The 12,944-nt window shown below is 39.4% G+C and overlaps 1 protein-coding gene across 2 annotated transcripts in view; it reads left to right on the top strand.

Moving 5' to 3' along the window:
• Window positions 1-1,341: 1,341 nt before the first annotated feature.
• The window catches only part of LOC101653570 (caspase-1), a 14,759-nt gene continuing 3,156 nt past the window's right edge, over window positions 1,342-12,944 (top strand). For both annotated transcript variants that reach the window (XM_045297784.1, XM_045297783.1), the window contains exons 1-7: window positions 1,342-1,390; window positions 2,431-2,697; window positions 5,711-5,770; window positions 8,848-8,963; window positions 9,598-9,771; window positions 10,187-10,421; window positions 10,819-10,962. In XM_045297784.1, coding sequence (XP_045153719.1) covers window positions 1,384-1,390; window positions 2,431-2,697; window positions 5,711-5,770; window positions 8,848-8,963; window positions 9,598-9,771; window positions 10,187-10,421; window positions 10,819-10,962 — 1,003 coding nt within the window. In that variant the 5' untranslated portion in view covers window positions 1,342-1,383. The remainder of the gene's footprint in view (window positions 1,391-2,430; window positions 2,698-5,710; window positions 5,771-8,847; window positions 8,964-9,597; window positions 9,772-10,186; window positions 10,422-10,818; window positions 10,963-12,944) is intronic.

The following is a 12,944-nucleotide window of genomic DNA, read 5'->3' as shown; positions in this document are numbered from 1 at the left end:
TGGAACAATTGGTGACTTTGAATTAAGGAGTTGGTGAAGAATGTAGTATATTGCATGGACCGTGAAAAGAATGAACGAATCCACCTTCAGAGGAGTATGACTAGAGTGCTCCTTAGATGCGCGGATGGAGGAACTTCATCTCACATGCAATGCAATGTGGTCAGGTAGGCTAAATCTATAGACTAGTTATCATGCTCAGTAGAGGGTTAGCCTAAAAAGAAGAAGGTCGTCAACCACAGGGATTGACGCTGGGCTACAGCAGTGGCCTCAAACACAGCGAGAGTTGTTAACATGGCTCGGCTGCAGACAGTGCTTTGTTCCGTTGTGCATAGGGTCACCATGACAGGGAAGGGACTCTATCGCACCCGACCATAAAATTACCTGCACAGAATTCACCTGGTATGTGTGTGAGGTGAAATATTTATATTAATAGTAATAATCAAAGCCTCGTTGTCATCGAGTCAATGAGACCCCCTGTGGGTTTCTGCAACAGTAACTGTTCACAGGAATAGAAAGTGCAGGAGTAGAAAGTTCAGTCTTTCTCCCGCAGAACTGCTGGTGGTTTTGAACTGCATACCATATGGATTGCAGCCCAACACATAACCACTACGCCAACATATTATAGATTGTAGGAGGTACATAGTGTTGTACATTGGGCTATGATCTGAAGAGTCAGCAGTTTGAAACCACCAGCCACTCCATCGGGGAAAGGCCAACCTTTCTCCTCCCGTAGAGAGTTACAGTCTCGGAAACCCACTGGGGCAGCTCTACACGGTCCTACAGGGTCGCTATGAGTCACATCGACTCGATGGTAGTACTATACATAATAAAACATATATGGCAATATTGAGGCAATTTCAAAATTTTCTTCCAATAATTATGATTTTTATGTTGTATTCTTTACATATAGGTCGACTAATGCACAGGAAAGTTCAACCCCTGACCTAGAGAATGGATGATTAAACAGCAATGACATGAGTTGTGAGTTCATTATCTAAGTTATTATTCTGTGGTAAACTTTTCTTCAACACTAAAAACTTCACGAAAAACAGGATCAATGCTAAGGTAAGGGAATATCTGACCAGTGAAAAATCTTTCCACTCCTAAAGGCAGAACGGCTTCCAAGGAGTACCGAGTACCACAGAACTCTGCCCTCTTTCTTCTCCGACACCGACCACGTGCTAGTGAAGATAATTTACCAAGGCTACACACCCTGCTGCAATCTCAGGTTCAGTAATCTGATTCATTTCCATGCAGGGGAAAAAAGGACATGCATATGCATGTAGAGCTGTTATTTCTCAATCTGAGTACGTACTCCTCCCCAAAGGGAAGTAAAAATGCTTTCGTTTTCATACCTCCAGAGACGAGTGAGAGGAGAAAGCCATGGAGGGTGAGATTTTTACTGTCCAAAATGTTATTATTGGGAGGAGGAAAATAATTTTTCAAGGGGTTGTATTTTTCAGCATTCCAAAATGGTATTATTGGGAGGAGGAAAATAATTTTGCAAGGGGTTGTATTTTTCAGCATTCCAAATTGCATTGTGTGACTGTCTATATGGTAAAGTAAGGCAGTGGTGGGAAAGTGGGAGAACAGGCAGGGAGCAGAGGCAAATACGGTGCCTAGAAGCTATTGGACTTGTGACGATGGACCCTGCTGGGGCAGTGGGCCTGTAAGAACATTCCTGCTGTTGTTTTGCAAACTGTAAACGGAATCCTCAAAGGAGAGGAACTTGGCTGAGGGGCAGATTCAGCCCAGGGTGGAAAATGGCAGCTATAACCAGCAAAAGAAACAGCTATCACTCAACCTTGCTCCGGGTGGTGCAAACATGGGTCACGGTTTATTCAGAGAGAGAAAATCTTAATCTCCAGACCACTCCATTTGTAAATACTAGGGGAAGATAATGTGATAGGAGTAGATGTGGAAATTTTTCTATACAAGGGATTAATTATATAAAAAAATCCAGTCCAAACCCACTGCTATGAAGGTGATTTTCAAGGTGGAAAATCTTTAAGGGAGCATATAGCCTCAATGTTCTCCCTCAGAGGTTGGTGGGTTTGAACCACTGACATTGTGTTCAGCAGTCCAATACTTACTCAGAAATGCCAACAGCAAAAAAAAAAAGTGCAAAACAAAAAAAGCCCAAACCCAAACTCACTGTCATTGGGTTTATGAGGACTCACAGTGACCATAACACTGCCCCAGTGAGTTTTTGAGGCTGTAACTCTTTATGGGTGTAGAAAGCCCCAAATCTTTCTCTTATGGAGCAACTGGTGGTTTGGAACAGTTGACCTTGCAGTTAGCATGGCTCTTGAAATACAGGAAGAAAAGATTTTAAGGTAATTCTATTTGAAGGAGGTTATTTCTTGCTACTGACATGCGAAGAAAATGAAGCTGTTTTCATGACTTGGGGAACCCTATCTTTTCCAACAGACAAAGTCCTCAAGGGAAAAAGAACGCTCTTTATCCAAGCAGTAAACAAGGGCACAATAAATGGCTTGCTGGATGAACTCCTAGAAAATAAAGTTCTGAGCCAAGAGGAGATGGAGACAATAAGAGATGAAAATCCCACTGTCATGAATAAGGCCCGAGCTTTGATTGATTCTGTCATTAAGAAAGGGCCCCAAGCGTGCAAGGTGTGGATCTTCCATCTTTGTGAAATAGACCCCCACCTGGCAGAGAAGCTGGAGCTCTCCCCGGGTAAGTGCCCTGGCCTCACGTGACAGCTCTATAGACCTGGAGCCACACATCCAAACTCTGCAGGACTTGGATCACTGTGGGCCCAGCTCCACTGCTTTGGGTAGTTCTTTCGCAGATCTCAGCCTCCTGCCTTGGGCCTCTGTCTTTCTGTTAGTTAGAATCCATGCGTTGTGCAGTACATGTGGTTAGTTCTAGAAGCTGATGGGAATGTTTGGACAACTTCATTCTGTACCCACAGTCTCTTCACAAGTCACTTATCAATTTTGTATATTTTCCAAATCCAGGGACCCGCTCAGCATGAACATACAGTTTAATGATATGAAGACCTTAGGCTTTTCTTTTCAACCACAGATCTATAATAAAATACCTTTGTAATATCCTTTTAAAATGTGCTTTCCAAGAGGAATTTATTCTACACTCATAGTGAAACACTCAGGAATACAGTGAATGCTTACAGGAAAATCAGAATATTAAGAGGTTTCTTCCTTACAGGCTCCTCTTGTTTTCATTTGCTTTTTTCATTTTCCCCACGATGGTCCAGTTTAGTCCTCAACACTGTTCAGATGGAAGCTCTGAAGAACAGCCTCTGCCACTGATCACAGAGGCACTTCCCCGATCATTTAAAATGAGGAAGACGTTCTTTGGAAACATGAAACCTATTTTCTAAGGAACAGAAAAGGCTATGCCTGTCCTGTGTGACCTAGCAGCTGCTATCTCTATTTATTATGAATCTCTTATTTTCTCTCAATTCTTTTTCATATTATCTGCTCACTGGCCCATACCTACACTTTGAAAGGAACAAACAACATCATTCAAACTAATAGGAAATCAATCAACGCTTCTTTCTTGTTCCATTCCTTCCAATCCATTCCTTGAATTCTAGACATGTTGTTAAAACCCACTGGGATATGTCTATCCTGAATTCTGCCTCTCTACGTTATCGATCAAAATTCCTTTAGTAATGTTTGTGGTAGCTTTTTCCCCTCTTCATACATTGCCATATTTTTCTATTACTACAAAACCACAACTCACTTTCCGTGAGTCAATTAGAACTCATGGTGCCCCTATATAGGTTTTCCAAAGGTGTATATTTTGCAGACAGCTTCATTCTGCCCTCCTGCCTCTCCCATGTAGCAAATGGTGGCTTTGAACGGCCACTTTGGGGCGAGCAGTCCGACAATTGCCCATCAACCCATCAGGGCTCATCTATGGCTATCGTGTATGCTAACTTATTCATTGTACTTCACTGAGAGAGGGTTTTAGAGGGCATTTCTCGACAGGTATGCTACTGTCTTAATAAGAGATCTTTTAGATATTTTTCTTGAAATTTGATGCTTTACTTGGCCCAACAGCGTAGGTGAGCGGGTTGTGGGAAAATTGCAACTTGTTTCCTTGGAACTGAAGTTTTGTGGGACTTTTGATGGCTTTTTTTTTTAATTAGAAAGGGTCATGGATTATGACAATCTTGTATTCAATAGACACTGTGAACCAAAGATGTGCAGTGTTTCCCATTTACTAGCTCATATTAATTTGAAGTGCTTCTGCCACTAGTTTCTTATGCACATGTATTTATGTGGAGTCATATAAAGCCCTAAATAAAATCGATGTCACTTCATATCCTTGTTGGCATAAACAATCAGGATGGAAAACTCAGAGGAAAAAGTAACGATTTGAGTGATTTTATGCAACCAAATTCTGTAGATAAAGGTTTCCAGTGTTCTCCTCCTGAAAGTCGGGCACAACAGTGGAAATTCCACAGACGGCAGGGAGACCATGACCTTCATGGGCCAGCTGGCGTCGCAGCTGATGAATGAAAACCGTAGAGTGAGCTTGGACCATTAGGTGTTAGCATCCTAGCTGCATCAGTGTCCTTTTCTAGAACACTTAGGAAGGAAGTGCCTTTAAAATCCCCAAGCTAATGAGCGATGGTCCTGTCTAAGGATGTCTCTTTCCTCAGCAAAATGAGGATAGAGGCTTTGGGGCACAGCCTAGCATGCAACTTGGTTTAATTTGAAAGACACTAAATACGCCAATATCCCAAACACTCCTGGCCAGTGTTTATCACCAACTAATAACAATTCATAGCAGTTGCTTTTCCTTTACGTTAGTGTCCACAGTAAAACCAGACAAAATGCAGAAAATCGAGAGCAGAATGCATGCAATTAAGATGACAAAATAATTTCCAGAAATCATCAGAGAGTAGCATGAAACACATAAAACGAGCTACGCTACACATAAGGAATCGCGCTCAAGCATGGGGATTTCAGTTATTCATGAACATTGGTTGGAAAAAGAAGGGCAGTATTAGTAATAAATAGGACTAAGTCTGAAGCAATTTTCAAGTTTTATGGGAAATTTGATGACATTTCACCAATATCAGTGATTCTAAAATGAAGGTGAAAAGTCATTTGAAAGACCATGAGAATTCCAGGATATTCCAGAATCCCACAGCTCCCAGACTCCAAACAATTCCTAATTGTCAACCTCCCTAATTCATCTTAGACCTGGAGCTGAGTATTCTAGCAAACCACTTCGCCATTTGATGATGTGATAAACTATCCAACGATAGGCACACAGCATAGATGCCTTTTCTTGATAGTCCTCCTTAGAGAGAATTCAGCCATGAGGTAGAAAACTTCACTTTGCACAAGCTGTCATACTGTAAGGGTTTCTTCCAGAATGACCAGGAGCCATTCATATCAAGAGATTTGTGGTTATGTCTAAATTCCCCTTTGTTCATAGAAAGCAGAGATAAAGACAGTCCTCTCCAAATATGCTATTGTTCAGCTTTGAGTGTTAAATGACTATCCGCTTCTTCACTGCAGCCATAGAGGGTTTTGCTTTCCACTGAGGTTTTGATTTCAGGTGAGTCAGACCTTTACCAGGTGTATTGATCAATTATCCAGTGTGGGGTGGGGGTGGGGGGGAACTTCACTGAGGTGTCTGCCACACATTGTGTCAATGTTCTTCAAAGTTAATGAACAACCTCTTACATTTCTTTATATTTCCTCAGGTTCTCAATCTAGAAGTGACTCTTCACAAGTTGTGCCCATGGCAGCACCTTTCCTGCAAGGTAATGGAGTTTGTAGAGCAAGTTCCTGTTTTGACCCCTCGCTTCTCTTGCATTAACTACTCACCCATGAAGTGAACCATGAGGGTCTAATTCAAAGAAATCATTCTTCTGTCTTTTTTCCCTAAACATCCTGTTTCAATGTTCCCATTAGTTGCCATAGCTTCTTCATCTATTTATATACTAAAATATTCTAAATAGGTGTCTCAAATCTAACCCTTTGAATTTGAATCTTCTTTATTCAGGTGTCCACAATTTGATTGAACAGATTCAATCAAAGCTCATACAGAATCCTTTTCTCTGATACCCAAAGGTGAATTGTCCAGGATTCCTGCCATGCGCTTTGCTTCTGGCTTCCCCGTTAGTCACTATCACCACCAGCACCCAGTCATTCAAACTAGAAATGTGCAATTCACCTGTATCTCCTACTCACTCATCTACAACATTTAAAAAGTAACCACACTTTAGAGATTCTGCCCTTCAGTGAGGATTCGACTCTTCTAATAGTCAGAACTCCCCCAGGTATAGTGCACCAAAACTCTCCTCACGTTTCTCTTGGTAAAGGTTTTGAACAGAGTAATCATGGTGGCTTATGTCTGACTTTTCCTAATGGAGTATTGGGAACATACTACACGTACAACAATAGTTGGTACATATAGTTTCACTGGAAGACTTCTCCAGTGTCACTAATAAATAGCATACATTATATGCCAACTATACTCCATGGGCTGTTCTATGGACAATTTCAGAAGTGATAAATGAAACACCAAAACTCCAGCTCTTATTGAGTTTGCATGAATGAATACACATGTAAGAATCTCTTTCACCAAGCTGTAACTAAATACAAATTTAGCAGTAACAATCCCTCTAAGTACACTTGTACAGTTAAAGTAACATTGAAAGCAGTTTAAAAAAAGACAATAAGCAAAACACAACATAAAAAAATCTATTATCATAACTCAGATATAATAGAAATGCAATTTTGTGTAATTGTAATTTAACTTATGTAAATGTAATTTAACTCATGAATTTTACTCAAGAAATTATAAAATGGGTAGATCGCCTTCAAATAGTAATTCAGCCATGCAGAACTCTTCCTCCTTTGTATCTGATGTCTGCCACATACTATGCGTAAGGAATATTGGTCCCTACCATCCAGTTAGTGAAATTGTCAAGAACATGATGAACTACTTACTTGTGTCCCTATTTCATTGCTTAGAACCTACTAATAGACACACACCTAACTGTAAGAGTAGTTGAACATGTAGACTAGCTATTGTGCCTTAAATGAGGATGAATCAATATTTTTGAATAGCTAATCAGTCCCCATTACCAAAATTAAGCAAAAATTATTATTGAATATATTGTAAATAATATATGAATTTCCTAGTTCTCAAAAGACAAGGAAGTTATTAAAAGTATCCACTGCTCTAATCAGACAAGGTCAGTAAAATCTAGGTTTCTTTTTAGCATATCTTATTTTTGGTAAATACAGCCTCATGCTTAGTACATAATCAGTATTTTAATAGTTCTAGAACACATTTTCACCCCCAGTTCTGGGATGATTTCATCCAGAAATGACCTTTTTTGTCTGTTAAAATTGATGAATGAAGTGTCTTTTTACAATAAAAGAACTTCATACTTGGGAGAAAGTTGACCCTGTTCGGAAATTGTTCTGTTGAATCATTAGGAGTGATTATCCTACACATGCTTGCTGAAGATTTCATAGATGAAGACATGAGTACATAATTTACACATTCTTTCACTTAGAAATATTATCATTGACAGCAAAACCTTTGTATTTAATATTTCACAGTTTCTCCCACTTTCCTAGGAAGAGACAGTACATGTTTCCTATCGATGGTTTCTATAGTTTTTCTTTACATGACAATTTTAATTATTGCTTGCCTTCTATAGTCAACACACTTTATGCTGCCTTGGTTTACATATTCTGACTATTCAATAGGTTCTTAAAATTCTTCTTCAAGTTGTAGTTCAAAATTGAATGTGATTTTTTAGTTAAGTAGTTTATTTTAAAAGAATTCTCCAAACAACTGGATAACTTATCTTTATTTTAAAAGTGGCAAATATTGTGTTAAATTACTGAGAAAGTAATCACTTTTCAGATGGTGTTTAATTTGAAATCAAATATAACCTCAAAACTCTTCTCACTTGAAACTCCGTGAAAACTCTGACCACATATTTACGAAATCAATGTGCATTACTGTGTGTTTATCAAGGGTCTACCATGATTATGACATTTATCATTCAGTTTCCTACTCTTTCTTGTTCATGCCTCCCTCTTCTCCTCACGTACACACACTGCAGACAACACAAATATTTTAAAATTTTGCTTGTTTGTTTGAGATAAACTTATTGTCCCTAAAGACTCTAAGCCCATTTCAGTTTTAATTTTCCTTCTCCTCATTATTACTAGGTTAAAAATGAATATTTGGATTTGCAGGATAAGAAATCTGGAGGGATTTTTTTTTTTTAAGAAACATACAAATGAAAACAATATCTTGTTATATTGTCCTATTTTTCCCACTTCCAAATTCTTCTTCTTTTTAATCTTTAACTTTGCCTTCTGCTCCTTATATTCTTAATGTGTAGTATTAGACCCATTAGCTAAATTAGTAAGTAGAAAACCATATCTTTTAAAAAATATATATAAATACAGTAATGAAGATTTAGTTCGTTTTTTTTTATTCTAGACTTTTCATCTTACAGAACAGATTTATGTGTTATTCTTTATCTAACATAGAGTTTTTTCTGAGTGTTTTTTTTATTCATAGCTTTGAAAAGCTCCTTTTCTGCTTTTCATACCAAAATATTTCTGATTGTATCTTAATATTCTTGTTTCTGAAGGATGAAAGTGGATCTCTGTATCTCACCACAGGAAATATCCTTCTGGCTTGGACCATGTCCAATTACAGTGCACTCACTGAACAATGTTGACAACTAGCCCAAGGGTCTCCTTCCTGTCTTCCTCTCTCACTTCATACACTCAGGATGCTGTACTGAGGGTCGAGCCAAAAAGCCTAGATGCCATGATTTATGATGTTTTTTGTCTCTTGCAGTTTCTCAGACAGTGCCGTCCAACCCAGCTGAGCTCAACTTCTCAGGACCAGGAGGGATTCTTAAGCTATGCCCACCAGAAACAGCACAAAGAATATGGAATGAAAAGTCAGCCGAGGTACTGAGGTCAAAAGATAGGGAGAGAGACCCATTTGAGATGGTTTCAAGGTCCATAGCTGTTTCTTAGAGAGAATTTCATTGAGAGGTTCTCAAAATTCATCACACTGCTCCTTTTCTATAATGGATTCCGATCTTCCAGTACTCTAGGATGATACGAGGCTTTCTAAGTTTGGTCCAATACATTGAGACATTAACCACAGAAGCTACTCAGTGTTTACTGTGTCAGACATTAAGCTTGTACATATCATACACCTTTAGCCCTAAAGTAACTATAATTTATATTAGTTATCAGAATCTGAAGTATAAATAGCTAAAGATTTTTCCTGTCATCAAATAGTGTCACTGAGGAGCCATTTAAAAAATCCAGTCATTCAGGTTTCAAGGCTGGTGCATCCCTCAGAACTTTACCTCGGAAAAAAAAATTAGTCTAATCCTTTACTGTAATTTGGGCATTTGCAAAGTCACATCTCCACTCATGAATTCTGATTCGTTTTAATTTGTGGTTCTTAAAATTGGAAACTGGATACAATGAAGAGAGAATAAACTGCCTTGGACCCTCATGACAAAAATTTAATTTAGAGAATCACTTACTAAAGAAAGTAAAACTACATATCCAATCTGTATTTCCACAGATTTACCCCATAAGAGAAAAGTCAACCCGCACACGCCTTGCCCTCATCATCTGCAACACAGAATTTGAGTGTCTTCCTAAGAGGGCTGGAGCGGATGTGGACATCAAAGGAATGATTATGCTGCTACAAGGACTGGGCTACAGCGTGCACTTGAAAGAAAATCTCACTGCTCCGGTAAAGTCTATTGTACCATAGACAAATGCTTATATACCGCATCCTCCTCTCAGTCTTAAACAGCTTTTTGAAAAACTGGGACACTCAATATTTTGCTGTTCCTGAAGATGCTCTTCTCCTTAGAGGGCACTTAATGACATACCTTCCCTTGTCATGGTGAGTTTTGCACCAAATGCATATAGAACGTATCTTTGGAAACCGTTCTATTGGCTCCATAATCGGCCCCTCCCCTCCCCCATTGCATTTGACATCTGCGAGTGATTTCATGCTCTTCACCTCTTGCTGAATTGAGACAGTTCTTTTCCACTCCATTGTTTTCCATAGTACCCCAAGATACCTAAGATGCCCCTGTATTTGATTGTTCTATGACATGATAATAAAGCCAAGTCCAAGCTTGTGACATGGTTTCTTTCAGGACATGATTGCAGAGCTGAAGGCGTTTGCCACCCGGAAAGAGCATGAGACGTCTGACAGTACTTTTGTTGTGTTCATGTCACATGGCATTCAGAATGGTATTTGTGGGACAAAGTACTCGGAGGGAATCTCAGATGCACTGGAAGTCAACACTATCTTTCAAATGTTGAACACCAAAAACTGTCCACATTTGAAGGACAAACCCAAGGTCATCATTATCCAGGCCTGCCGTGGCGGTGAGTGGTGAGGCCTACAACAGCGAGGGGCATTCGAGTACTGACCTCATCATCTATATACATTCAGTGATGTTTACATTCTCTTGTCTTCTTAGTGACAGGAATGTGTGCTGTCATCAAGGAAGGGGGTAACGTTCGTGACCGTGTGACTGACTGAGATCTGTCCTGCTTGACTAATAAGTTACTACTTTTAGTTCGGAGGGTTTGATACTTGCACACTGTTAGAATGTGTTTGAAGGTGGTAAGAGAATAACAATAGGAGTTGCTAAAAATATTAGCCTGAGATATATAGCTATATGTGCGTGGGAATGAAACATAAGCATGTGTGAAATGTTTAGGGGAGAAAGTTTGCCTTTTGGTAGTTGCTAATAACACAAACCTAATCCTGTCTTTCCAGGGAACCAAGGAGAGGTGTGGGTCAAGGACTCAGCAGGACTTTCTGCAGACATCTCCTCACTGGATCCAAGTGAGTTTGAAGATGATGCCATTAAGAAAGCCCATGTGGAGAAGGATTTCATAGCTTTCTGTTCATCGACACCAGGTAATTCTAAATGCTTGTGTTTCACCCGTTCAGAAATTCACATCCAACATGAGGTTCTTGTGTTGAATTTCGATGGCACATTGAAACCAACCCAAGCATTCCAGTGACACCTTACATTCTCCTCACCCTCAGAGATCAAATACATATTAGATACACATGCGTACTAAATTAGTTATTAGTGAACTTCATCTTGTACGTATTGTGATTGAAACTGAAGGCTAAGAATATAATTGAAGAGTATCTGTTCTGAAGTCAAAGGTGATATCTCTCTATAGAGAAGAGATCATTAATAATCACTGGGCAGTCTAATTTGCCTAGACCATAAGTATTTATAGCAGAGTTGCATGAGGGGAAAGGTGGGAAAATAGACCAGGCAAACCAAGGCCATAAATTGAAGAGGTTTCAATTACAATATGGACTTAATCAAGCAGAACAAACCTTAATGATTCCAAATCTAGTCCTCGGAGAAAGAGCCTGTGGTCACATCCTACCCATGCCAGTTGATATTTTGTAACTTGTTCTTGTTACGTGCAGTCGTGTGAGTTCTGACTCACAGCAACCCTGCACAGAAAGGATGAAATGCCACCCTGTCATGTGCTGTCTTTGCAAGCACCGATGGCCATGTTGGACCCCACGTTTTCAGCTATTGTGTCAACTCATGTCATCGAGGGGCTTCCTCGTTTTCACAGACTCTCTACTTAAGGGACCATGATTCTCCTCTCCACTGATTTGTAACATGTCCAAGATACTCTCTGAAACAATTTCACTTACTAGCTTCTCTGGACTCTCTTAATCCCTACCTCACATATATGAATAAAAATAACATTTTCTAAGGACCATATTAGGTAACACACATATGTGAAATAATAAACATGTTATATTAAACTACACATCAGTGACTAATATCTGTAAAGGTGTTAATATTTTGAAACACAGGTTTTATCTTAACTCACGTTTCCCCTCAAGATTTAAAGAAATAGCAGTTGCCTCTCTCCCTCCATGATGGTTTGCAGTTTCCTGGACTCACATTCTCTTGGTTGCTTTGGACTCTAACCCCTTTCTCTGGACAGATTGTTTAGTTTATGTTTTATAATCTGTAATAAAACTACCACCCATCAGCATGTCCTAGTTCTAAATTGTGCTGGCCATGTCCTGATTGAGAATTCAAGTTTTTTTCTTCCAATAATCAAAAGCCACCACCACAGCCACTCCAACAAGCAAAAAGGATCACACATTTACAGCTTAAATATATTTAGCGTATTTTACTGACTATATTAAGAAGTAAAGCATTTATGTAGCAATTATAAAAGTAACATTAAATTCAATATTAGGCATCACTGTTCTTTAGAAGCCTTTGATCTCCTTCAGCCTTTCATAGAAGATTTACCACTGACCATAGAGTCTTGGTGACATTATGGGCCAATCTTTGGGCTGCTAACCACAAGGTTGGTAGTTCTCACTGACCAGCTGCCTCACAGGAGAAAGAAGAGATGGTCTGCTCCCTGTGAGATGTATATTCTTTACAGGGTTGATGTGAGTTGGGATCCACTCACGAGCAATAGTTGGGGTTTTGGTTTAATATCCCCAGGCTGTCCTCTGGCTTCTCAGCATGCATCTCATTTTCCTCACTCCTCCATTCCAGATGGCTCCCAGAAACTGAATCTCAGTTAATTATTTTAAGTTCCTATTAACAACCTACCTCCATATTCCTTTTTGTGAAATCCAACCATGCAATAGTTCCCCCGCAACAAAGTTACCATCGACCCTTTCATTTAACAAAAGACTTCTGGGGTTAACTGTCTCCACCATTTCTCTACACATGTCCTTCCCTGGGATTGAAGTTACTTTCTCCGGGCAGCTGTTGTTTGCCATGGAATTTTATTGTTTTATTTTCATACCTTTTATTCTGGCTATCATTAGCTAAGTAAACTAAAGAGAGCGAGAGAGAGAGAGAGAGAGAGAGAGAGAGAGAGAGAGAGAGA

This window comes from Echinops telfairi, unplaced genomic scaffold, assembly GCF_000313985.2.
Source record: "Echinops telfairi isolate 266 unplaced genomic scaffold, ASM31398v2 ScPeMD7_7421;HRSCAF=8459, whole genome shotgun sequence".
Classification (NCBI taxonomy): domain Eukaryota; kingdom Metazoa; phylum Chordata; class Mammalia; order Afrosoricida; family Tenrecidae; genus Echinops; species Echinops telfairi.
The sequence above is the reverse complement of the archived record's forward strand: the minus strand, read 5'-3'. Positions and strand labels throughout refer to the sequence as shown.